Source organism: Phalacrocorax aristotelis, chromosome 3 (assembly GCF_949628215.1).
Source record: "Phalacrocorax aristotelis chromosome 3, bGulAri2.1, whole genome shotgun sequence".
NCBI lineage: Eukaryota > Metazoa > Chordata > Aves > Suliformes > Phalacrocoracidae > Phalacrocorax > Phalacrocorax aristotelis.
In genome coordinates, this window is record NC_134278.1 from 95,446,663 (window position 1) to 95,472,527 (window position 25,865).

At 40.3% G+C, this 25,865-nt stretch overlaps 1 protein-coding gene across 4 annotated transcripts; it reads right to left on the reverse strand.

The window, feature by feature from the left end:
- DZANK1 (double zinc ribbon and ankyrin repeat domains 1) lies at positions 1-25,848 on the reverse strand. 4 transcript variants are annotated; one of them, XM_075088604.1, is made up of 21 exons: positions 25,814-25,848; positions 24,225-24,349; positions 23,416-23,569; positions 21,949-22,066; positions 21,518-21,614; positions 20,668-20,792; positions 20,018-20,103; positions 19,214-19,331; positions 18,139-18,252; positions 15,272-15,364; positions 13,208-13,330; positions 12,006-12,170; positions 11,138-11,366; positions 7,628-7,731; positions 5,452-5,526; positions 4,434-4,530; positions 3,144-3,232; positions 1,834-1,911; positions 1,139-1,266; positions 833-907; positions 1-596 (listed from the first exon to the last, which is right to left on the reverse strand). In XM_075088604.1, exons 2-21 carry the CDS (start codon positions 24,331-24,333, stop codon positions 431-433), a joined length of 2,343 nt encoding a protein of 780 aa, XP_074944705.1. In that variant the 5' UTR covers positions 24,334-24,349; positions 25,814-25,848; the 3' UTR covers positions 1-430. The 4 variants fall into 4 exon arrangements, 3 of the variants coding, with proteins under 3 accessions (XP_074944705.1, XP_074944704.1, XP_074944706.1); XM_075088603.1 differs by lacking the exon at positions 25,814-25,848 and adding an exon at positions 25,336-25,417; XR_012659814.1 differs by lacking the exons at positions 1,139-1,266; positions 25,814-25,848 and adding an exon at positions 25,336-25,417 and having other exon boundaries at positions 87-596.
- Positions 25,849-25,865: the final 17 nt, after the last annotated feature.

Here is a 25,865-nt window from a genome sequence, read left to right on the forward strand (position 1 = left end):
CTCAATTTTCTGGAGGGAAAAAACCAGACCTTTAATGCAATGAGCCCCACTGAATGCAGTTTTAACTTCAAAACAGAAAATAAGCTAATCAAAGCACAGTGCTATTGCTCAAGTGTTGCACTGTCTTAAGCAGCGTTCATCAGGTCTCCTTAAAATGTCCTTGTGCCTTGGAAGGTTTGGTTGGTCCCTCTCCTTGTGCAGGTTTGGAAAGGAAAAGAAATCTTGCAGAATGGAGCGCAGAAAACGAAGAATTGTGCTCCGACCCTGCTGGGAAGGAATGGGGGAATCTTGTACAGAACAGCTGGCTGTTACGGGACCTGAGTTGATTGTATGGGGCTGTGAAGTCTGCAGACAGAACTGGACGCATACGCTTAGGTGCTCCCGAATTCAAGGAACCTCCAGCTCCGTCTTGGGGCAAAGGCGGTTGCAATCAGACACTGGTGAAACCAACATTCCTGGGTTTTGTAAGTTTGTCCAATGTTCCCTGTCCAAGCTTACTTGCGAACAATGAAATAACTTCCTTATTTCCAGCTGTAACAGCCAAATCATAAGCTGATTGCCCTTTTGCATTCTTCTTTTTTATGCTTGCATTGCAGCTGTAAATGAAGAACAGATTGTTACTTAAAATCATTCCAAGTTACTGGGATTAGCGAAGTGGCCTGTAGGTAAATGTTGATGCAGAGTTACTTCAGAATTTCTGGGTGCCTCTTCCTGTGAGACACAAGCGCTGAGCCTTGGGCAGGCTCCGGCCCTTCAGTGTTGCCGACTAGATCTGTGCGAGCAGGCTGTGGGTAGCCTGTAGCTGAGCTAGAGGCCCGGCTGCAGTACTTACCGTAACAGGACTTGGATGCACTCCTCTCCTTCCAGTCCAAGCAGAACTGCCTCATGCAGAGCAGTGTTGTTGTGCCTGCACAGGAGGAATGAGCAATGTTTTGTTACCTAAGTAAACTGCCCTGGTATGTGAAGTGGTATAGCAAATTGAACTAAGGAAAATGAATAGGAGGATACAGAATACACTAGGAACCATCATGATTTTTGAAGGAGGGGTGGGAGGTTAATCCTCTCTTAAATTGGAGCAGAAGTGCTTTTTTGGTAAAAACTTCAAAAGCCCTGAGGCAGAGAAACAGTGCTCACTTACGGTCCTGACTGCTGGTCAATGTCAGCTCCTTTCTGCACAAGAAGGGAGATTGCTTCTGCGTGCTTGTTAAGGACAGCAACCGTGAGAACAGGTTGGTCCTCATTGCTGATGCAGTTTGGGTCAGCTCCCTAGAAGGCACAGGAGAGGGAAGGTGAGCTGTCAAAAGCCATAAAGGTTCTTCAGCTTTCACCTTGCTTTAATATTGTGCCAACTTAAGTTGGCAAATGGACTTTATGCTCAAGGCAGAGAAATGTTCACATTGTGTGGTATTGTTTCTTCTGAAAATGTTTGTCTCCTAGCTCAAAGCCAGAGTAAATGTATGTAACAAGGGCAGTCAGGCTAGATCCCACAGTCAGGATGCACCTTACCACACAGCAAAAAGGTAGAGGTTGTGCTTGGTTTTGCTATTCAGAGGACTTGACCCTAAACTATAAAATTAATATATTTTTCTTTCTGTATGTCCTTGACAAACCCAGAGCAGAATGCCTTACGCACTGGCCAAGCAGGAATTTGGGGAGAACATACATAAATGTAAAATAGGCTGTTTCTTCTCTAAAATGCTCTTTCAATCTGAAGACAGTCATTTGTATTGCAAGGATGTTGTCTCCTAATCATAAAGTTGAAGTTGCATACAAGGCTAATATTCATGCAGTAAATGGCCAAAGAGTTGGAAAATTCAGCAAGTAATAACTTACTTCACTGAGCAGCTGTTCTACCACCGTGATTCTTCCTTTCCCATTTGGACCCAGTTCATCCAGTAGTTTGGCCTCTGGCTGCAGAAACACAGAAAATAGCCAGTAACATTTCACATGGTGAAAATGCAAGTAGGTGGGCCACATTCTGCCTTTGAGTAAAGGTGGAAAATGCACACAGTGGCATGAATGCAGCATAGCTGAGCCTCAGTATTACTAATCCATTACCCTTCTGTGGTAATGTCTTTCTGAATCTGAGCAAGCGTTGGATAACCCAGGCTAATGCCTCGCTGTTGAGGTCTTGATTCAGCAAGCGTAAAGCTAATAATTTCCAGGTACATCAATGCACCTCTCCAGGGCTGTACAAAGATCTGCTCAACACAGTAAAATTAAACAAGGGCACAAGTTCTTTGCTACAGAATTAAACTTTGAAGCTTCCAAAACTTGTGGAAGTATTTTATTTAACAAATGAATATGTTTTGCCTTGCAGAAGTTACTTTACTAAATCTTAAAACAACAAAATCTAAAAACTTTTTTATTTTATTTCTTTCCACCAGCCTTCTACCTCCTTCCTCTCCCCTTTTGAAAGCCCAATCACTTGACCAAGCGTTTTTATCTCTGGACTCATCACAAAGCTCTGTAACTTCTTCCACCTGGTGAGCTGGCTAACTGACCCAAGCTTAGATTAATGCACGTTTCCCTTTTGAAATTTTCCATGCCATTACTGACAATCTATTTAGCAGGCATTGCTTCCAGGATATTTGGTCCCTAGTGGAAATAAAGTCTTGCTTCTTGCATTAGACTTGTCCTTGGTTGTGCTGACATCTCAGCTTGATGGGGGAACTGAGTTGATGTAAAAGCTTGTGTAGATCATCCCTGTCTGGTTCACAGTCTGACTGCAAACAGTAGTTCCAGTGCAGCCGAGGGTATGCCCTATGGAGTCAAACCAAGCAGTAAGGGTCAAGGGAAAACAATGATGCCTCCATCTGATGTTGCTTCTGAGAAAAACCTGTAACAAAATTAGTCTGCAACAGTCTTTAGGCCTAAGGCTGTGTCAGTAAAACAGCATTGGACCAAAAATGTGAGCAACAATCCAGTTAAGATCTTAGTAGCAGCAATGTTTTGTTATTTCCAGTTCTGTAATAAACGTCAGCTACCCATTTTCAGGTTTTATGTTAAGTTGGACTTTTGTTCTCTCTCCCTCCCCAACCCCAATGACTGTTAAAAGCTTTCTATTTTTACCCTTGGATGCCCTCCTTCATGTTAGTGCTGCTCTACAGGTAGTTTTTCCTGTACTGGCAGAATATACCTACAGGGAGCTTATCTTCTTCTTCTGTAAGTGTTCTTGACTTTGTTCTTTTTATTTTGCCTCTCGAATGGAAAAGATTATGATCTTCTTTGCCTACCAGAAAGGGAAACAAATGTTAATTCAAAGTCAGTATCCTAACAAGAGCCTGGGGGAGAGATCTGGAAATAATTTAGCCACAAAAATATTTTATTTTGTGTTGAAATGAAAGCAATATTTGTCAATTTTCTACAAGAGAAAGTGATGAAATATTTTTTGCACTTCAGACTGGTTTTAGCAAAAGGTTTACACTCAGACAGACTTAAAAACTTGCTATTTTGAAATGAAGATTCAGTGAAATGTGGAGTTTGGGGAGTTTGAGTCTTTTTTTAACCGGCTGCAGCTATTCAACAGACTTGACTCAGATTCATTAATTGTTTTGACTAAAAGCTTTACGATTTTTCAGTGCTGTTTAGCTCCCAAGTACTTCAGAAGACTAGAGGACCTTGAGTAGATAGGTACATCCATTATTTTTAAAAGACGTAATCAACCAATGCGCAGGAGGGTTGATAAGGAAGTGAAGTAGTATGTGGCAACCCTTTGAGCTGGTGCTACTAGCGTGCCTGGAATCACAGTCACATTATGGACCCTCCAGAAAACCAGCTCCTAGTGCCGTGGCTGCCACTTGCCAAGTCTCAGATTAGAAGCACAAACTGGCAGAAACTTACACGTGAATTGAAGTATGTCAAATTGTATTATAGGAATTTCTGAATTCTAATGGTGACTTTGCAACTAGTTGATTTAATGAAAACCTAAGTCCAATATGAGATGCCTAAAATGCTGAGCTGTTACTGACACCAATGGGAGATGCAAGTTAAGCATCTCTGAAAACAAGGTCTAGAATGAATGTATTTCATCATTTCTTATCTTTGCCAAACGTGCTGAAGCTGAAGCCCCTGGCACAGCTCAAAAGTAGAGATAATATTGACATTTATAGCTCCTGTTGTAAAAGACTATGCAAAGCATCTTAAGTTTTATCACTACAATAAAGACACTGCTCTGAGCTGCAGCTGCAGTTTAGTGGCCTCTCCAGCTGTCCCCTAGGGATGAAGCATTCCCGTGAGCTTTTGGCAGAGTCTGTACATTGCTCAAGCCTGAACTCAGCCACATTTTGACACTTAAAGATCAACTAAAGTAGGCACAGAATGTGCCAGTATATTTGTTTGCCTGTCTGTCTAACCTTCCCAGCACTACTTCTGTGTTTTTGACTACTACGTGGTCTATCATAAAGACAGGGTGGGGGTAAAAAAATTCTCACCAGAACTAGCCTGGCTGCCGTCCTGTCCATGTCGGACTTCTCTTACAGTATTCAGGTAATGACTGCTGATCTTCAGTGGTTTATTAGTATGAATATCCTGTACAATCGTCAAAGGCAGGTGGTTAATCAGATTATAACAGGATTACGTGCTAATCTTAGTACCACAAAACAGTGGTGTTGCATATGAAAAAATATATAGGCTTTTAATACCCATCTCAAATTAGCACAAGACAAATTATTATATGTAGTTGAACTCTGTTTTGAGGCAAAATAATGTAGCACTATTTCAAACCTTGTGTTAGGTATTTGTTTTGATTTAAAAAAAAAAAGTGACACAACCTCACTTAATGAAATGAAGATGCTCAACCAAATGGAAGTGTGTCTACTACTTGGGAGATCTGATTAACTCCTCCCTTGTGAAATGTCGTGGTACACCTTTTCAGGTACCTCTTGGTAAGGTAAGCTTTTAGAGATTCTGCACAAAAGATACAGTCTGAATTTTGGATCTTTGAAATGGTAGATTTTGATCTCTGAAAAGCTGGAAATGAATATGTGGGTGGTTTTTGGAACACTGGAGGTAGGGATTTCAAGTGTTTGAATACAGTTAACAGGAGCTCTGGCAAACATCTCCAAACTATTGAAAATTAATGATTGTTTCTTAAGAGAACAATATGCAGACTGAAGAAAAGGAGGCTGTAAGATCAAGGGCTAAGGGGTGCTAGAGTGATGAAACAACATCAGCTGAATGAAGAATGTTTATATTAATAGCAAACTAATGAAACGCAAGATGATAGCAACATAACCATGAAGTCTGGCTTAATCAGATAAAGATACCTGTTCAGCCAGCTCCAACAGAAAAAGAAGAAGATTCCTTTCTCTGAAGCGATGAGTTAACACTCTCTCAACAAAAGAATTTCTTGTTTGGACCTGAATTTAAAATACATCAGCGTTACGCTGATTGGTGTAGCAACAGCTTTAGACCAGCTGTCTAACAATGGGCCTCAACACTCAAACTGACCTTGTTAGTAGCAAGAGCATAATTCAGTGTAATAGTGACTTCATAGTCATCCTCACGGATGGCAGCAGAATTAATCTAGAGGGAAAGAGCAGCTGTTAGTACCTCTTACAAAAAGTACACAGAAATAGTTTTAGGAATAAGTCCTGCTGACGATGTTTATTATGGAGCCAATACACAAAATCACACGTGTGGCCTTTGCCTACTTGTGATATTGTACCAACACCTCCAATCTAACTCAGCAAGGGGCAGGTGGTACTTTGAGTAACTGGAAATATCAGAATGACTGAAATGCCAAATGAATCCAAAAGATGCAATAATGCTATGTTTCATGAAAGTTCATTCTCCACCCAGATTTTGCAGCTGCATGAAAGGCTGTGTTGTCCTTAGGGCTCCCTTCTCCAGGAGAACTGGTTGCTGCTTTAGTTGTACCACCTGTAGAGGCAGAGTCTCTAGTAAAACATGGGCACCTTTCTGTACCAATTCATTGGGACGGCAGTGCTGGCAGGAAGACTATTGAAGTTACACATAAATCAGTGCAGAGGGGACTATAAAGAAGTGGAATGAAGCTGGCAACATTCTATTGCAGCAGGTTGAGAATTTTGAGGTAAGTTTAATTATATTTCTAATCTACAGGAAAACTGAAAAAGCAGCATTAAACCCAGATAGTTAGAATCTACTTTGAATCACTTCTGTTAGTTTTGGGGGCAGTGGTTTCAAGACAATAGGATGACAAAAAGCCAAGACACAGCAGGAATAGCCTTCTCGTAGCAATTTAATATTTTTCTGGCATATCTTTTTGAATCCTCTAGCAAAGGAAACAAGTTGCAGTGGACCTATACTTCATCTCCATCAAGCAGATATCTTTTATATTATACTTGTACTACAGCTTCTGAACATATCAGTGGACCTAACAGGTCTCAGTGGATATAGAATTCAGATGCAAAGTATCTGATGGAGCGTCATACCTCCCGAAAGTGTAATCTGCCAAATGACAATTAGATTTCTGACCCCCAGAATTCATGAACTTTTCTGTAGTTGTTTCTGTGTGCTAATACTGGGTTTTTTTGACTGGTGTGTCACATCAGTCAGGACAGGCTAAAAAGTACTAAGCTTGAACTGTAACAAGGTCAGACACTGGAAAAGAGCTTCCCAGCAGCTATGCCAGTTCCAGGGAGTTCCCAACCCTACTGCATCCCACTTCCAGCTGTGCACTGCCAACCTACTATGTACCACCTCTGATGCCCCTTTTTTCCCCTCCAGGGCTATTTGTAGCCTGGGTCATCCACTGATCCAGTCCACAGGATACTGTCACAAGCAGTTGTGCTGGCAGCACCTAGGAAACAGTGTGAGAGGATGCAACTCCTTAACCCAGCAGGGCTGCCGAACGAAGCAATACAGTACTGCAGCTGAACAGCAAGGATAATTGAGTGCAGAAATGGACTGCCTGGGGCAATTGTGAAATCTCCATTGTTGGTGAGTTTGAAAAGCTTCAAGGCAAACATGTCAGGAACAGTTTAGGCAGAGTTGAACCTCCCTCAGGACAGGGACCACATGATCTGTCAGTCATACCAGCCCGATCTTCTAGGACACTTTAGGAAGAATCTCCAGTTTCCACCTTCTTGCTATTACCCCTTCAATCATTTTAATGAAGTTTGGTGACATCCTGAAGACTACATCTCCAGTAAGAAAAGCAATACCCTGTTCCTATCATATTAGCATCGGTTATGCTAGAAGTAGACTATGTAGCCAAAGAGAATTGCTGCTATCTGCTGGTATAATCCAGCCTAGAGCAGAGGCGAGCATATCATGACATCCCATTTCTAGCAGGGCTTACTTCACTGACCAGCTACATAGATGGCAGTGATCTCTCCTTTTCTGTGATTGCCTGCTGTGGGATACTATAAAACCAGCTGAGCCAGGGCTTTCTGCCTTCTATCACTTCTCTTATAGCTGTGAGGCGAGAGAAGAATAGAAACTGCCATAGGACAGAAAGCAGAAAGAAAATCTTCAGTGAAAGACTGAGCAAAAATGGAACAAACCAAAATGAATTACATGCAAGAACAGGTCAAGGTATAAAGAAAAGGGAGACATATATTTTTCCAGTGTTTATCTAGGAGCCACAATAATCTTTTCATGAGGCTGCATATGAAGGTATTACTCACAAGGTCCTTCCTACCTTTCCCATTTGAGGTTCTCCAATCAGTGCTCTGAATTCAAGGTTGTTCTGAGCATAGCTTCTGAGGTGAGCACAGATGTGATCCAACTGTTTCCTCCAGTAACCTGATCAGAGAGAGTTAAGCAGGAGAAAAATCCCTGAAACTGTGATTAATGTTTCTTCTACTCATGTGGTAGATGATTTAAAAGATAGCATATTTTCACTGAGACAAAAAATATTGGATTTTTCTTTAGAAAATTCATATGATCAAGAAGAGGAGAAGCAAGTTATAACCTAAAAAAAGGTGAAATACTTTCTTATCCATAGGTTATAATTCAGCCTTAGTGCACCCCTATACACAATTAAACCATGTCTTGGAATTGTCCTTTGGAATCAAAACTGTCCCCGTGTCAAGGAGAATCTCACACTATTCCACATCATTAAAAAAAGTACAATATTACAACTAAGCAACTGTGCATGACTGAACTGACTTTTAGTTGATTTGAGATCACTGACAGGTAGCAATAAGCCAAATCTGAAAACTGCAGACATAGTAACTCAATCTATACAGCATTCTGGTCTGTACAAATTATTCCCCAATAAATGCCTTTCAGTTATATATGGGAGAACATATTAAAAGTTTAACCATTCCTGCTCTTTTGCCTGTCAGGATCTCTGGGAGAGAGTCAGAATTTCTTTATGCTGGTACAGGGTATGAAACGTGAGGGGCTGAACGCGTCTGGATTCAAAACTCGTCTTCACAGAATCACATAATCTTAAGCCATTTAGAGTTTTTGCAGTATTTCCCAGTATTTCTGCAGCAGTGTTCTGTTTTCATCATAGAAAGAAACAAAAGGACTTGTTCTCAGTCTTAAGTGACTATTATCAGGATCTGGCTACTTTTATTTTTGAGCATACTTATGGAAAGTACAGAGTATGATTAATTTTGTTGTAAATAAATTGTGTAGGCTTGGTCACCTTGTTTAACTTACACAATGAAGTTGCTCTGACCTTATCCTTTTCCTTCAAGCTCAAAACAGTGAAGAGAAACCAAATCAGAAGAAAAGTACTGCTTTGACTTTTACTAGAAAAGGCAAGTGCACAAGGATTTTTGTGCTTGGAGGACTGTTCCAAGATCGAACTGGTAGAAACTATGACAAACTAAAACAACAAGTCTTATTTGTTAGGCAGCTTTAAAGGAATATAAAAAGACGGATCCTCAGAGCAACATGAATTGTTCCCTGCCATGGTCTCACATGCCAAAACTAATATAAGTTGAAAATAGTAATTAAAAAATTTAAGCTAGCTACTGCTTGGTGAGTGATCCCTCCAGAAAAGTCAGTATTATTTGCAATAAACTCGTTCATAACTTGCCTAGATCCCCAGATTTTGTTTCAAAAAATCCAGATGGCTGGGAACATATTCTTGCACGTTTCACGTTTTATTACACCTAAAAGGATTTTTGGCAGCACTGATGGAATACTTGAATTCATGCTGTCAGTAGTTGATTACACCTATATCACACTGATTTACTGTTTGTTAGAGTAGAAAAGGGGAGGCTTCTTTGTCAAGTTTACCTGGTAAGTGACTTGGCCTTTTTTCAAAACAGACTGAAAGTACAGCAAAAAAGAAATACATTACACATAACAGGATTAGTGTTTTGGTAGTGCCTTTTATTTCCTTGTCCTAACTGTTTTTTTTTTTAAATCTTCACAAAAGGAAAGAAGGTTAGTTAATGGCTGGTAGGTCAAGAAATGAAAAAAAACAAAAACCAACCCCAACTTATCTCATCATTTGTATTTAAAAACTTTTATATCAATGTCTGATATTATTTGAATTGAAGAAAAAATGGACATATTTGGCATATATAAGCAAGATTTTCCTGGCTGATAGCATATGGTCTTGTTGATACATGTAGTTTCAAGCCATATGTACAGCTCAGCATTAAAGAAAGGGAAGAGCATGAAAGGCTTGACTTTAACAGACATTTATTGATTTGTAGAATGAAATATGTTCCTCAGTCCTTGGCAGGGTCTAGTGGAGAAATCATTACACAGTGTGACTTCGACAAAGTTACCTCTGCTAAATGGATAAAAATTAACATAGTTCAAAAGCAGTTCAGAATTTCTTCCCAACCTTCCCCAGTGAAAGGAGTTCTTACTCGCAAGTCAAGAGCTGTACTTCTGATAGAGATGTATGAATGTTCAGTGCTACTTTTTTCTTCCTCCTGTTCCAGGCCAATCCTTTATTATCTCTGAATAAATTAAGCTCCCTGACATGTTGAGTCAAGTGTTGTATTTCCTACAGTGATGTCTAAGAGAACATGCCACATTTCAGAGCAAAGGAGTAGGAAAACAGATTTCCACAGTGATAATTTTAAAAATAAAAGTGCATCATCTGGCTATTCGTACACGGAGTTAAAGGAGGAAATCCTAACATTCATTAATAACGTCTTCTACCCAATAGATAAATAACTCCAATAACAGCCTCTGATTGTAGGAAAGAGCTAGAGATGAGAAAGCGGATCAAAAAAAGTAACCATGGTTTGATGCTGTAGTGATTTAAAACTAACTTATTCTCCGGACTGCACAGCTGGACTGCCCTGTGAGATTAAAGACAATTTTGCAAATTGGGCCATTTACTAGGTCCCTAATTAATACTGATGGACTGGCTTCAAGGGTTTGGGATCCAGATAGCTGATGTTGGAGTTTTCCCAGGATAGTAAAACTAAAATCTCTAAAAATTGCAAACTTTTTAATGACAGCCAACAGTCAAGTGATTCCACAAAGAACTAACTGACCAAACTAGGGGCTGTGAAACAAAACCATCTGCAGTGCTGATACAGTAGTCCGCATGGATGGTCTCTGCAATGAGTGATGTAGATGTACTGATACCTTTGTGGGGCTGGAAGATGGGGCCTACAAGAGCTCTTAAGGTTTCTACCAACCCTATTTTTTGTAATCCTGTTTAAGAATCCCTTTCTCTAGTTTAGTTTCCTTTGCTTCTGAAACTTCTATAATTTATTCCACAACAGCATCCCAAAAAAGTTCTTCACATAGATAAGCCTCATCATATTCTTTAAGAGCTATGATGCCCTGTGCCTGAGAGTTCTGTTTAGCAATACTCCAGCAGGCACTGTCGCGGCACTAAGTGAGCATCAGGTTGCAGGGGGTGGTGGAGGATACTGGGAGGTGGGGTGGTTGTTCAGTGGTTTCCAATTCAAATATAGGACACCTGCCCTGATCTTGCAGGATCTGAGGAAATCAAGCTACTAGCAAATTAGTAAGGCTGCACAGGGGTCAGTAACCATAATTTTAATATTACTGATAGGCTTTCTTTTAGCTGTTGATGGAGAGCAGTGATCTGAACTCTAAGGCACTGCATTTACAAGTGACTGGTGGGAAGACAGACTTGTAAAGATATAAATCAGTGTCCTACTGATGTCACATTCCATAAACGACAATCTTTTCAAGAAAAAGCAAGGTCACACACTGCAGCTTTGTTTAGAAAACATACAGTCAAACTTCTAACCTTTTCCAGGACTAATGGCTGTCAGGAGAGGCTTATGATCACTCATCTTTTCCAGCTTTTCTTTTTGTGAAATCAGCTCAAGCTCCTTCTTTTCCAAGACTTTGCTAGATGGGTAAAAAAGTCCAATGGTTTGGGTTCCTTTATCTTCTCTTTCTTTTAGTTCTGCCCTTGATTTGGGCAAGGAAATAGGAGAAGGCTGCCAGGCAACTTGAGCCTGAAATTGTCTAGCCTGTGGGGAGTGGAAGGGAAGGAAAAGTGTAAGTAATATAGAGATAATTAAATGCCTTAGAAGCAGAAATTAACTAGACTAGTATACAAAAGTGTAAAGGAATGAAAAAGCTAGTGGGAAGAATCAGAAACAATTCTTGATTTTAATTACCAGTCTGTAACAATGAAGCAACTTATCACAAATATTCAAGCAAAAGCAAAACTCTTCATGACTGCCTGCAGAACGACATGTATGCTTTTGTAGGACAAAAGCTGGCCTCACTAAGTATTACAGTCTTTCTTAAAACAGAGGTTTCAAAGCACTGTTACATGTGCATGAAAGAATACCTTGTATCAGGCAGGGCACAAATAACTCACAAGTAATAAGATAAAAGTACTTAAAGAGCTAAAACTTTTGAAAAACTGATTGTTTCTCACTTTCCTAGTTAGAATAAGGCTGAATTAAGACCTTTGGCTAAGGCTACTTTTTGGCAGAAAGAAGTCCTCAGAATAAACATATCCCCGGTTTTGCCCTCACCATGCTCACAGACCGCAACGTCGTCTCAAAGAGGAAATGAATGGAGTTGTGCCAATCTCTACCTGCAGTGGACTAGCCTTTTAGCTGTGTTCAAACCTGGTTTTGTAATACTGTGTGTCTTACCTCAGAAGACCCCAGTGAGTCCCCAGCATCCATGAAACTGCTGTTCGAAGAACCCACCCCTGATGGGGGCTCTATGTAAACACCGCAGGACCCACAGAAGCGAGCGTATGGACGGTTGCTTGTACCACACTTGAAACAAGTAAAGTAGGATGGAGGAGGTCCAGGCTGGAAAGTTGAATGAAACGCTTGTCACTACAGAAACATATGATGCACAGTTCAGGAAAGATAAAAGCAGTGACATGAATTAAAATGAAGTAAAGTAGCACTACCTAAAGTTATTAGATTAGAAATATTAAGCAGGATACCAGAATGCTAACACATCGGCAGATGCAAGACAGTAAATCTTCAGCTATCTCAGCACTGTGCTGTGAACGCAAACATTTTTTCTGACAGATCTAGCATTTTGATATGTTATCTTTTTAACACACACTTTCAAAAATATTTCTTTTCTTTGGTAAAGCCCTGTCATTACTAGCGTGTGCTCTGATGTTGAATACTGACTGCAATTCTTTCCTGTTCAATTCTAACACTACCCCCACCACCCTGTGTCCCCTGGAACAGTACAGGACCAAGAGTTATGTATGCATATAGGGGAGTGTTTCAAATTTTATGTAGACTCAGCTCACAGAAAAAAAAAAATTTCCCCAAGTGTGATCTTAGCTTGAAACACTATACTTATAAAAATATAAGCCAGAGGAAATTGTTTACATTGATTGTACCATGCAAAAGCTCTACTGTGCAGCAGTTAAGAGAAAGTACTTAACTTCAGTGAAGTTAATGAGGCCTTCAGCAAAAAAATGATTGCATGCATCATCTCATCTCTGGTGATTACCTGATCACAGCCCAGAGTAGATATGGGAAAACTTGCATTAGGCTAGCCTATACTTTAACCTTTGATGGAGAAGTTACTTTGGCAGAGTACACAGCTATAGCATCTCAACTGATGCAATGAGCCAATGCTCATTGACCCATGGTAATTTGTTTAAATCTCTAAACCCTGAAGTCACTGACTGACGTGGGGTCAGGATGTCATCTAAGCCTTTAATTTTTCTTTATATAATCCCATGTGCTCTAAGCAAGTATTTTGATAATAATAAGCTGTGTACTAACTGACAAGAATTTTGCAAAGATAAGTTTGAAATTGCTTCAGGTCACAGATGAGTAAAATCAGATTTGTCAACACAAACACTGAAAGCACATGCCTTGGCTCCACACCAGTCACAAAAACGGGCATCACATTGGTTAACATGATTGCATTTTGAGCACAAAACTGTCTTCCTTTGCTGGCTGGGATAAGGTGGTGGGGTATCTCCTCCAAACATGGCCTAATAAAATAAAAAAAGCATTAGGGAGAAAATACTTCTTATGAAGAAAAGTTCACAAGCTAACTAAGGTGACAGAGGAAAGCAAGCTGCTTCGATAACATACAGTAATGTTCAGCCTAAAAGAATTATTTCAACTTAGGATAAGCAACAGACTGACTTGGATCCAACCTGTAATTTTTTTCATTACAAAACCACAGTAAAATGTGGCATTAATTAACTTTTAAATATTTTTAGCAGAACTAAGTGTATAGAAAATTATTTCCTTATCAATCATGTCCTTTTACACTGAGTATTTATTAATATGGCCCCACGTATAAGTAACTTGAAGTTAAGAGGGCAGTTTCTCTGCTGATAAACTTATATTTCAAACCCAGAACTCAACAGCTGTTTTTCTTTATACCTTTCTTTGCAGTAATATGGCACGGAGAGTATGTTCAGACAATGAGTTTTCTCTCAGTTTGATATTAGCTACATAAATTTTTTTTGCACTCTTTTACCTCATACAAGTTATATATTACCTAGCTTTCCCACTACAATTAACTTATATGGGTACGCCAGAGAAAACAGATTTTTCAGCTGAAACTTCTAGAGGTTAATTATAGATCCTAGTTAGGACAAACAGGTCTTAAAATGTTTTGTTAGGTTTTGCCTCAGGGCTTATGCAGTTTATTTTCTCTGCAAGTCAGGAATATGGATAAGGAACAGAACCCAAGAAAAATTATTTTGATGACAGGTACTACAACAGCAAGTAAGCAAACACGAAATAATCCTATTTTCATCTGTGGCCTGCACTGCAATTTGAACAATGTAACTTGGGGGTTCATTTGGAAGATAAGATTTACCAAAGCACAAGTCTAAACATATTCTAAATCTAAATTATTTAATAACCATTAATAGTTATACTAGCATTATTACTAATTATTAATTATTTATGAATTACTATTGTTATCACTAATTAATCACTGTTACTAGTACAATTTCTGATTACTAGTAATAATAATTCAGTAAGCATTTAACTTTCTCTCTTAGCTACTACAGGTCTCACCATTCAAGCCATATGCCTAACTACATATGCAGCTATATATTAATATCTACATTCAGTGAAGCAGTTAAACATATGTTTATCTTAGGTAAGCACAGATTCCTACTGAAACTCACTCTGAAATGACACCTCAGTGGCTATACAAGAGACCTTGGCCTCTCGCCACTTACAGTTTTAGGACTCAGGATGTTGCCAATATAATCACAAGATTTTAACTTGCAAATCATTATTCTTCTCTCACTTCTGTATTTATCACAACCTGGAGCAATGAAGTGTACCATAAGGTTTTTATACAAGACTCTTCTCTTTGGAAGTGAAAGTAAAAATCTTCTATGGAACCAAATGAGCAAGCTGAATGGGCAGTTGAAACAGACAGCAATTTTAAAGGGAACATTCGTTGTTGCTTTTCTCACCTCTGTGCAGAGTCACAGCAAAATACAAGCATAGTAGCTGTATGCACGTAGGGAAAGCAGCAAATGGAGATAAGAAAAATAATGTAAAAGAATATTTTATTTTCACAAAATAATTGAAATCAACAAGAATTATCTTCCTGATGTATATACTCAAGTTTTCTACTGAAATTGAAAATAATCTGAACACAAACAAGACTCCCTTGGAGCCAAGACTACCCATTTTCTAGGAGCCTTCTGAGCTTTCACGATGGCATTTGCAATCCTGACCCCCACAGGAGAAACCTGAAGGTATATGATACACTTATGGTTAGCTAGACATTTGCGATGGAGCATCTGGGGGAACACTGGGCTTGAATATGGCATGGGGGAGGGATTCTCTGCTTTTGTAACATAGGCACACAGGGGTATGACTTCAGTTTTCCAAAGAAAAACAATGTTATGCTCTGATTTGATTAACCCTAGTGTGATTGATGCAAGAAGCCTTACCAACTGTATTTCCGGCAGTTTGCTTTCACAAGTCACACAGCGTTTGTGGTGAAGAGGATTTCCTGTGCCGCACGCCTGACAAATTACTTTTCCCTTTTAAATAGAGAAAGAATATATTTCACATGTCTTTGAAAACTACGAACAACAATAAAAAGAGGACTTGATCTTACAAAGTGCTGTGGTTATTCAGCCCTGCAGATAGAAGAGACCCTTCAAGCCTGTGCTGTGGGCTTCAGACTTTAGTTAGGCCAAATTGCCTGGTCATCAAAAATCCACACATCTTGTTGACAATTTTTTTAAACTATGGTACAGTTCTCCCAGGAGATCCAGAATCAATACCTCCAGATCTTTTTATGCATTAGTGTGAGTTCTCTTAGTCACTATACTCACAGAAAATAGTATCTGCAAGGAAAACGAATAATCATAATAATATACCATGAGGGTGCCCTAAAAGATCTTAGCACAATCACTATCAACAAGTGAGTTTCCACCAGGGCTAAGAATAATGAGTCTGATATTTTGATTGTTGGCACTGCTTAGTTCAGGTCTGTCTTTGCACATACATGAAAGTTGTCATAAGACATTAAATTTGGGCCAATGTCTATAACCTGCTTTGACTTCAAGCTGATAAGTCCCTCAGATTATGAGTCTCCTTTGTTATGTGATAGTCTTCAGTCAATAGTTTCCTTTCAGCATCCTTTTCTTTCAAAAAATATTCCCTTGCAATTACCACAGAACCACAGAATGGCTGAGGTTGGAAGGGACCTCTTGAGGTCCAACCCCGCCCTGCTCAAGCAGAGCCATCCACAGTAGGTTGCCCAGGACCATGTCCAGACAGCTTTTGAATATCTCCAAGGATGGAGACTCCACAAGCTCTCTAGGCAACCTGTGCCAGTGCTCAGTTACCTTCACAGTAAGAAAGTGTTTCCTGATGTTCAGAGGGAACCTCCTGTGTTTCAGTTTGTGCCATCACCTCTGGTCCTGTCACTGGGCACCACTGAAAAAAGCCTGGATCTGTCTTCTGTACACCCTCCCTTCAGATATTTATATACATTGATGAGGTTCCCCCAAGCCTTCTTTTCCCTAGACTAAACAGTCCCAGCTCTCAGTCTTTTCTCCAGATGCTCCAGTTCCTTAATCATCTTAGAGTCTCTTTGTTGGGCTCCCTCTAGTATGTCCATGTCTGTCTTGTACTGGGGAGCCCAGAGTGGGCAATGTACTCTAGATACAGCCTCACTAGTGCTGAATAGAGGGGAAAGACCACCTCCCTTTATCTGCTGGCACCACACTTCTTAAATGCAGCCCAGGATATCGTTAGACTTTTTCAAGCAGATCCCTGAAGAGGCCGAAGTCTTCTCTTCTAAAATCCAGGGTAGTGATCTTGCTTTTTGCCCCTGCTCCTTCCTCTCAGGGTCCTGAACTCCACCATCTCATGGTCATTGCAGCCAAAGCTGTCTTTGACCTTCACACCCCCAAGACGCCCTTCCTTCTCTGTAAGTATGAGACCCAGCAGAGCACCCTTCCTCACTGGCGCCTCTATCACTTGTATGGTTGTCATCAATGCTTTCGAGGAACCTCTAGATTGCTTATGCCCTGCTGTGTTGTTCCTCCAGCAGATGTTGAGGTGCTTAAAGTCCCCCATGAGGACCAGGACCTGCAAATGTGGGCCTACTTCTAGCTATCTGTAGAAGGTGTCATCTACCGGTTCTTCCTGCTCAGGTGGTCTACAGCAGAAACCTGGTATGATGTCACCCATACAGCCATGCAAGCCATCCCTCCACCTCTCTGTGGTCCCATCGAGATCATAGCCCTGCAACTGTAGACAGATCTCTAATTCCTTGAGTTTACTCCCCATACTGCTTCTGTTAGTGTAAAGGAGCATAAGAGAGGGACCTCAGCATGCTGATTTCACAGAAAGGGTCTGGGAGGGTTTCTCCATCATGCTGCCTTAAGGCACTTCCTTGCTTACATGCAAATGCTTGAAGTGACCTCACTTAAGCCCTGTTTTGTTGATTAAGTGTTCCCTTTCATCTACATCACCTAAGAACCTTTGCTTTGTCAGCCTTGTCCATCACTCCCTCACCAGGCTGCTGGTAACCCTCCCTCCCTGTATTTCTCATTTAAAATCCTTCTTACTAGCCCAGCTCTCCTGCTGGCAAAGATATCTTTGCCCTGTGGGGTGGAACCCATCTCTCCTAAGCAGATGTTGATCCTCAAACAGGGTCCCACTATCATAGAAACGAAAACCTTGTTGCTGACACCAGCTCTGCAACCAACTGTGACATGCAGTATCGGTCCTCTCCTCCTCACGCCCTTTCCCTTGAACCGGGGGCATCGAGGAGGGCCCCTACTTGGATGCCCATGCCCCTAGGTATGGAGTATTTTGTAGGGCAAATTTTGCCTAGTTAAGACCACTAGCACTTTTGGATCACTGATCAAGACTGCGCTCTAATGTTTTGGGCATACACCCACTGCCCAAGTCCTGCCAGCCCCTCTGTGCTAAACATTTACAATCAAATGAAGTAAGTAGAGTAATGAGGACATATTTAATAAACTTAAAATGCTTAGTAACACTAAGGCCATAAATCATGTAATCATAGAATATCACTCTGCTGAACATAGTGGGTGCATTCCTGTCATTCAGACTGCTTCATGATGTGCTCTTCAGCTTGCCTTCCTGAGCTTATGTGGTTTACCTTTAATGATTATTTCTATTCAAGGTGTTTTTAATCCTATTAACTCTTAAAGCTGAGTTAATGCAGTTATGCAATCCCAAGCTGGATCAAAATATTTGTAATGAAGTCATGCGTTAGAAAAATGCATGCCAGGAGGTAGATCGCTATTTTGTTATATTTATTCTCAAGTACCTTTACGCAGTTGTTGGTTTGGGGCTGCAGCTGTGGAGCTATTGGCGACTCACATACAATGCAAGTAGGCGTGTTCATTGGCACGAGATGTCTGCATTCAAGACATGGTGCCATCTGAAGAAAAAGCCACATCACATCATGTTAAGGACCATAATGAGATCATTAAGGTTATCATGAGGTTTTCAGTATTTTCCTGGTCAGGGACTACATCAGCAGCAAAGTCACTGGAAACATAGCAACTGACAGCAACAGATGCTGGTACTAATCCTGAAAGAGCAAAGGCCATTGAGAAAATATGAAGACAACTGGAAAGAGAATGCTTTACTGACTACTAAAAATATGCCAGAAAGGTACTAAGTTAATTTTCAGTATATTTAAAATGCTACTATAAAATATGTGCAGGTAGTTCATATCCTCCTAATTATGAACCTAATCTAAAGAGGTGCTGAATATTCTCAGTCATCACTTGAGCATTGCCCCAGACAAGACAACTTTCTGATGATACAGGAGAAAAAAATACACTATTGACTTGTTAGGTCACGTTATTATCTCTTGGGAAGAGCTTAGAGAAGATGGTTACAGGCATCACTGTAAAAACTCGGTACTCTTACATATGGCCACACATGCCACCATTTAAGGTTTCAAGCATATTAGATGGATCTTCTGCAGCAATGACATAGGCACTAGTTACTAACTAACTGACTAACTGCACTAGTTAGCGCTCGAATAAGGTGCATATGCAGGTCCTGAAGATGCAGTGGTTCTTGTTGCAGGATGAGGAGGAATCTGAATTTTGTTGTGTTCCTTGGTGCAAGTGAATAAACCACAATTTACTTTTTCATTGTTGTCCTTATTAAAATATATGGCACTTGAAGCAATCTATGGTTAGCTTTGCCCATCATTTAAGACCTACATCGGGTCCACTGCTAAAGGTATCTAACAAAATAAAACAATCAGAACACTTCCCAAATGGAAGTGTGACTAAATACAGTTTTGCCAGCATTAAATGTGTAATTTGCTGAGGAAGCTGGTTTCTCCAAAGAGGATTTGTTGATTGTTATGATGTTTTGCTCACCTGTGCTCCTTCAGGGGGTGGGAAGCGATGTACTGGCACTGGTGGGAGAGGAGATCCACACTCCTGACAGAAGTGAGCCAAGGGGTCAGACAGGCGAGGTGCAGAACAGTGTGCACATCTGAAAATAAGAGGAAACTGGCTGAGCTTGTTTTGGTATTTTACTGCTGCATAATAATGATTAATCTGGAACCTGGTGTGACAGGACTCAGGCCACTTTCTCAGTTGTAGTTTCCAAGCTATGGTTGTCCACCAGACCATGCCCCAGCATCCATGATATGAGGTTCTGAACTCTAAACAGCTTTGCAGGACAGAAAGCTCCCTGGCTGCTATGGAGTTTCATACTTTCTTCCTCACCATGTGAGGTAAACAAGTCTCCTGACACGCAATCTGTATCAGGCTTCACTGCTGCAATATGGAGAACCACTAATGTAGATACATAACCCTTTCAATACTGATAAGCACTAATGTTCTGTGAGACTAGTCCAGAGAGCAGTTTTCACCTACAGCAGCGAGGGCTGTACTCTAATTTGAAAAGAAGCTTTTCCTTTGATCCTATAGGTGGTAGGAATTTTTTTAAAGGATGATGAGATAGTTGTTAACTATGTATGGTGAGATGTAAATATAACTATATGTAAGAGAAAGAATCTTCAAAGCCATACCTAGATCACATTCTCCAGTTATAATCCAGCCTGTCTTTGCTTTCCTTGTTTTTACAGACCCCCTCAGTATTATCAACTTGATTGCAAAAGGCAATTGCTCAGTTACTTTCCAAGGACAAATATGTTAAAAGGAGAAGTCACTTACTTGAGGAAATCTGTTTTCCTCTGGATCCTTGCCACCAGTGTGCTTGCTAAGCTTTTCCGGCTAGTCACTGCAGAAGAACTAGCAAACTGAAATAAAGGTAATTCTCTAGCCTTAGTAAGCAAATGTTTGCAAAATGCACATGAGAGTAGCAAATCGGCTAAAGATGCTATTTGAGACAAACTGCACTGAAATGCATTGCTTTAAGGAATATCTATTGCACTTGATTCCCACATTAGCTGCATTAAGGAACCACAGCTTCTTCCAACAAAAATAAATCAATGTCTTGCTATTTACTTCCGAGACAGCATTACTGAATATTAAGTTTTAAATACCAACTTGCCAACCTACAGCAGTAATTGTTTGCTAACTGCAGATTCAGTAATGTTTTAAAAGGGAATTAGTAGGAATGCAGGCATTGATAATTTGCTTTGCCTGGTTTTCTCCTTAGTGGTAATGGTGTACTGCTTTGGGCATTCCTATTCCTGTGTGACATTACCAGTAAATTTAAATTAGTACTCTATAATACAGCCAAAGTCATTAACTTCTGAGACATTATATGAGAATGCTCAAAAATCTTTACATCTTTATTTTTTTAGAGCTCAGTTCTGATGACAGCCTTTTACAGTTTTCCTCAACACCCCTTTGCTTACCTGTAACAACTCTCTTGGTGGTGCTGAGAAGGATTCCTCTCTGTAGTCTGTTGTTTCCAAATGACTGGCATGGAGCTGTGGTCCTTGCAGGGACCTGTGAGCAGTCTTTCTTTCTGTTTCCAAGCCTAAAATTATAATCCTGTTATTCGACTGTCATTCACTTCATGCAGTTAACATATATCTTAACATGAATATTACATACTCTCATTTTAAATTCCAATAGCTAAGCATATTTAAAAATGTATTTGACAACCAGATTTTGGGTTCAGATAAACTGCATAGTTACAAGAAATTAAATTAGAAGAAACCTCATTTCTCTCTGAAAGAGCTCACATTTTACTTCTCTATTTATGGTTTTCTTCTTTCCTGCGTGCTCAAAGAAACCACAGCTCCTAAGAGTAAATTAATGAGTAAACATTAATACGATTCCCTGCTCTTAAACAGTCCCATTGCCATCACCATGGAATAACAGGCTTCGTCTATAGATAAAAGCTTTCATTTCTGCTTTGTGTACTTATTTTGGAATCTTACTGCAAGCAAACATCAGTAAAGAGCTCCAAATCCTTTGATTTGCAATCCTATCAATTTAACAGCATTTTCTGGCATGCAGGGAGACTGGACCTTGTTATGTTGCTCAGAAATGAATGACTTTTTAGTATGTTTTAAGAGGTAACGTGATATGTATGGAAGTGAATTTTTGTTCCCTATTCACAGTGTTGAGCAACTGAAATTGGAATTCCCAGATGATGTTCTGTCTTCTGAGATGGTTTTGAAATTACCCGTATTTTACCAGTTACCTAAGAGGAGCTAAGACAGAAGTCTATTTCAGTCTTATAAAGTAATACTATACCTTGAAATTCTTGGGGTGCTTCACTCCAGGCAGGCTTGATTTCCACATTCACTCCATTCTTCTTTGGTTTTGTAATAAACATCCCACCTTCCCTCTCCTAAAAAGTAATTCCATTTGAATTCCAAATGAAATATTTTGTTTTGCTCTAATCCTCTTTTCTATAGTTATTCACTATGATTTTAAAAGTACATGCTTATTTTCCATGCAAGCATTCGAAAATCTTAAATTATAAACATATTTTTGAAATATTTGACCCGAACTGGTAATGAAAGACCAGTGAATTATTACAAAAAGGACTGAGGCAGCAAAGATGGGCAAACAGAGGTAATAAAATATATAAAAAGTATAGACAATCAAGGTTTAGTCACTAAGTAATAGCATACATGCATCATTTTATATTCAGACAAGGAGTTAAATTTGCTAAAACTTGCCTGTGTGGTGATATCTTTTAGGAAATTCTTGTCATTTTCTTCAACAGAGGAGAGGATTCTTGGTTGCTTGTACTCTACCAGAAATACCTTTGTTACAACTGTACTCTCCCTGCAGTCCCTGAAAATCAATGTGCACGAAGCTATACACATGCCACAAACCCATGTGCATCAAAAAGTAAATCACTGATGAGCATGGCTCATTTGCTGGTACATCTCTTCCAAGCATGTGAGTCATTATTTCAGTTAATAAGTATAATCCTGGGCAATACTCTCAGTAACTACGGCCTTGTTTTGTTCTTTTTTGAATTCATTTTCAGTTTAAAGTGTGTACACTAAGAAGTTACCAATAAAATGTGTGAATATTTTAATCCCTCAACATCTTTTGCAGGTGAAACTCTTGATACTCCTGTATCTGCTTTCTGGAGTAACTACTGTTTGCCAGCATCACAGAAAATAGAGGGGAGAGCAAGACTTTTCTTCCATTCATAATACCATATTCATTTTCCCAGCCAAGCAGCAGGTAGCATCCTATTCGATATAACAACTGTCACGATCTACCATTTATTAAATTACAGCAGTAACATTAAAATAGCTGTAAATGACCAAACCCTTAATTTAGGATTTATTGTCATTCTAGAGCATCTATTTAGCCCACCTGAAAATGTCTTAATAAAAACATACTGGAAACAAGTGTTAATCCAGGTAACAATATCAGAAAATACATATAGGCCTAGGTTTCTCGTGTCGCATTCCAGTGCAGACACAATCAAAGGCTACCTGTGGGTGCTAATAGTGGGGAACAGCAAGCACAAATCCCCAACTGGAGTGGAAGTTTCTGCTCCCTTGGAAATAAAAGATAATACAACGGGGTACAGACAGAGAATGCATGTGTCCTCTCTCTGTCTGTAAGCATGAAGTAAGTTTGGAGAAAGTGGCTGTGCAGCAAAATTCAGTTTTCTTTCTATGTACTATATTTTTACCTTACCCTTGTACTAACATTGTACTTAAGCTGTGAGGTTTAGCATTCTGTGCTCCTTCGGGAGAAAGTGAGCAGATTCCTGGGAAGACCAACTTCTATAAATCTGCTGAATCACTGGATGACCCAGAAAACACCATACTAGTTCCTCTGGCATTTTTTATGATCATGCTCAAAAGGCTGAGCTCTAAGTATAGTGTATTTTATTACTTTCTCACCCACAGCCTCTGCGGATCATTGGCCTACATCCACAGCCCAGGAGATAAACATCCAAGAAAGAATCCATCCACACAAACACTTAATAGGTAAAAAGTGTTACAAGAAAGCAAAGTCAATGCAACCCATGACAATCACTTAGGTTGCACACTGGCTGGGGGAAGGGGCATCTCTTATTCACAAGGTATGGAGTGCTTTAACCAGTATGACTCCAAGCCATGACTGGGATATCTGTCCCTTGTCAAAATATATATAAAATAAAACAGGATACTTACTTTGTAACTGCCAGTGCCTTGACCATTACTTTCCCAACTGGTAATATGATAGGACCCTTATACTTAAAAGTGTTATGCTCTCCACAGCCAGGTTTCCTAATCAGTTCTGGTTTACTTCCATCTAAAGTGTAATAAATGGAGACCTCAGGTGTATCTGAAAGACACAGAGAAAGTAATTAGCCAAACTGTATTCAACCTGTGAAAAACAAGCTCTAAGCTTCAAAGTACTCAGTACTGTGCTTGATTTTTGTCACATGAACAAAATAAAGCAGTTCCATAAATGACTGAATGCTTGGGACCAAAACTGTTTCTCCCATAAAAAATTAGTTACTCAAACACAATTTAATTATAAGCAATATTTCTCTCCATAAAGTAGCTGTGCAATGGTTTTGTATGAAAACATCGCAATGGCTTGTCCATTCTAATGACATAAAAGCTATTTTCTCCCTTGGTGAAAAGTGGCATTTCAAAAATTGTAGGGAAAACCTTTGGGGTGAGCCCGGCCATGATACTTTCAAGCACTGGTTTTGCAGTCAGTGCAAAATGCAACAGCTTAAGAGCTTGATCTTGGAAGCAATTAACACTGCTAACATATATGAAATAACTCATATCAATAATATCATTTGAATGAATAAAATTAAGTGCAAGGATATTTGGTGTATCAAAACATGTTGGTTAATTTTATAAGTTCCTTAAGGAAGTGGGCACTCATAAAAATCATAATTAAATGCAAACAAAAATATAAAGGCTAAAAGTTTCAAATGAACACATAAGAAAATGTTTTACATAGTCAAAGCTCTTATTCATACCTGATTTTATTTCTACGAAAGTATTTGTGTCTATTTCATGTTTAGCCTTCCCTGGAAGAGGGATTCGAAGTGGTATGACCTGAGGAACTGAGACAGAGCCAGCTGTCATTTTTCTCAGCAGTGATCTTTAAAAAAGAAAAACAAAAAGGCAGACAGTAATTTTTCTAAACAGAAGAATGCACTGAGAAATACAGCCTTTTAATGCGATTCCTCGTCTTCATTTGTTTCTCTTAAAAGACAGAGCACCATTCTTTAAACTGTTAGCTTTCATTAATGTTTGCATGATTTTCACATCGAAAAGGCGCAAGATCCTAATGACCATCACATTTCCTACTTGTTCTCCTGCTTCAGAACTCTGAACAAAGCTTGAGATGAGCACTGTCACTTTCATTTGACTTTGGCCTTCCTTGCTCAAGTCTGATTTCCATGTATTCAAGTGAAACAGCTTTAGCATCATACATCAGTGATACATGGTAAGAGTGAGTGACGGTGAAGTATCTCAACCCTAACTGTGACAGATGCAGTGTCATTTTCTCTGCGGGAAGAACCAGCCTCTTGTTTAATCGTGGCCATCTGAATATATACAAGATGTCTTGAAAAGGACTAAAGCAAGACAGCTATTCCTAAAGCTTATCTCAGCTATCATATGCATTAAGAACATACCTATAAACTAGGTGCCAAAATTATTTATCATAATTTACATACTCATTATCATGTTACACAATTCAAGAGTGAAAAATTGCATTTGGATATGATAACATTTTACAATACAAAACGATGTACTCCTGATCCTGGGAATTGATACACAGGGCCAGGAAACATGTCTACACTGGAAGGATTTGGGTTTGTAACCAACCCTTCAATCCTCCAGAAACATCTCTTAAGTTACTCATCAATGCAGACAGTAATGATTCAGCACGGGAGGTATTCGTTAGTCCACGCTCTCACTGGGGCTACGATGAGGTATGCCACAGTGCTGCCTGCAGCTGCCCGTCCCTTGGCTGGGTTGCCCGAAACAGCAGTTAAGGAGTGCGGGCAGCCCTCAGCCAGACTCCCTTGGGCTGCGCACAGCGGCACGGGAGACACAACGGCGAGTGGATCAGACCTTTACCTGACGCGAGGGAGCAGAGAGTATTTTTCCTCAAGGACCCGCCTGCTCTTGGCACACCTGAACCAAAAGCACAGTGCCCTGTTCCAGCTTTCTGAGAGCCCGGCAGAGGTGGGAGACCACCAGTCCTGCCGGCATCCCCAGCGCGCCAAGGCCCTTGCCCCAGCATGGGCTCTGTCCTTGCCGGGTCAGGCCCTGCCTCCTGTCCCCTCACAGCCCACCCCACCCCACTCCCTCCCTGCCGTACAGCCCATGCACCCCGCTCGGTCCCACCGCACGAGCCTGACCACCCCACCCGATCCTGCCCCACAGCCCTGCCCACCCCACACGGTCCCATGGCAGACCCTTGCCCACCTACTCAACACCCACTCGTACGGCCCCTGCCCACCCCACTCGACCTCCCCTCAGCCCTGCCCTCCCCGTTCGATCCCTGCTACTGAGCCCCTGCCCACCCCACTCGATCCTTGCTACTGAGCCCCACCTCCCCGTTACCACAGACGCCGCGCGCCCGGCCGCGCCCCCGCCCTCCGTCC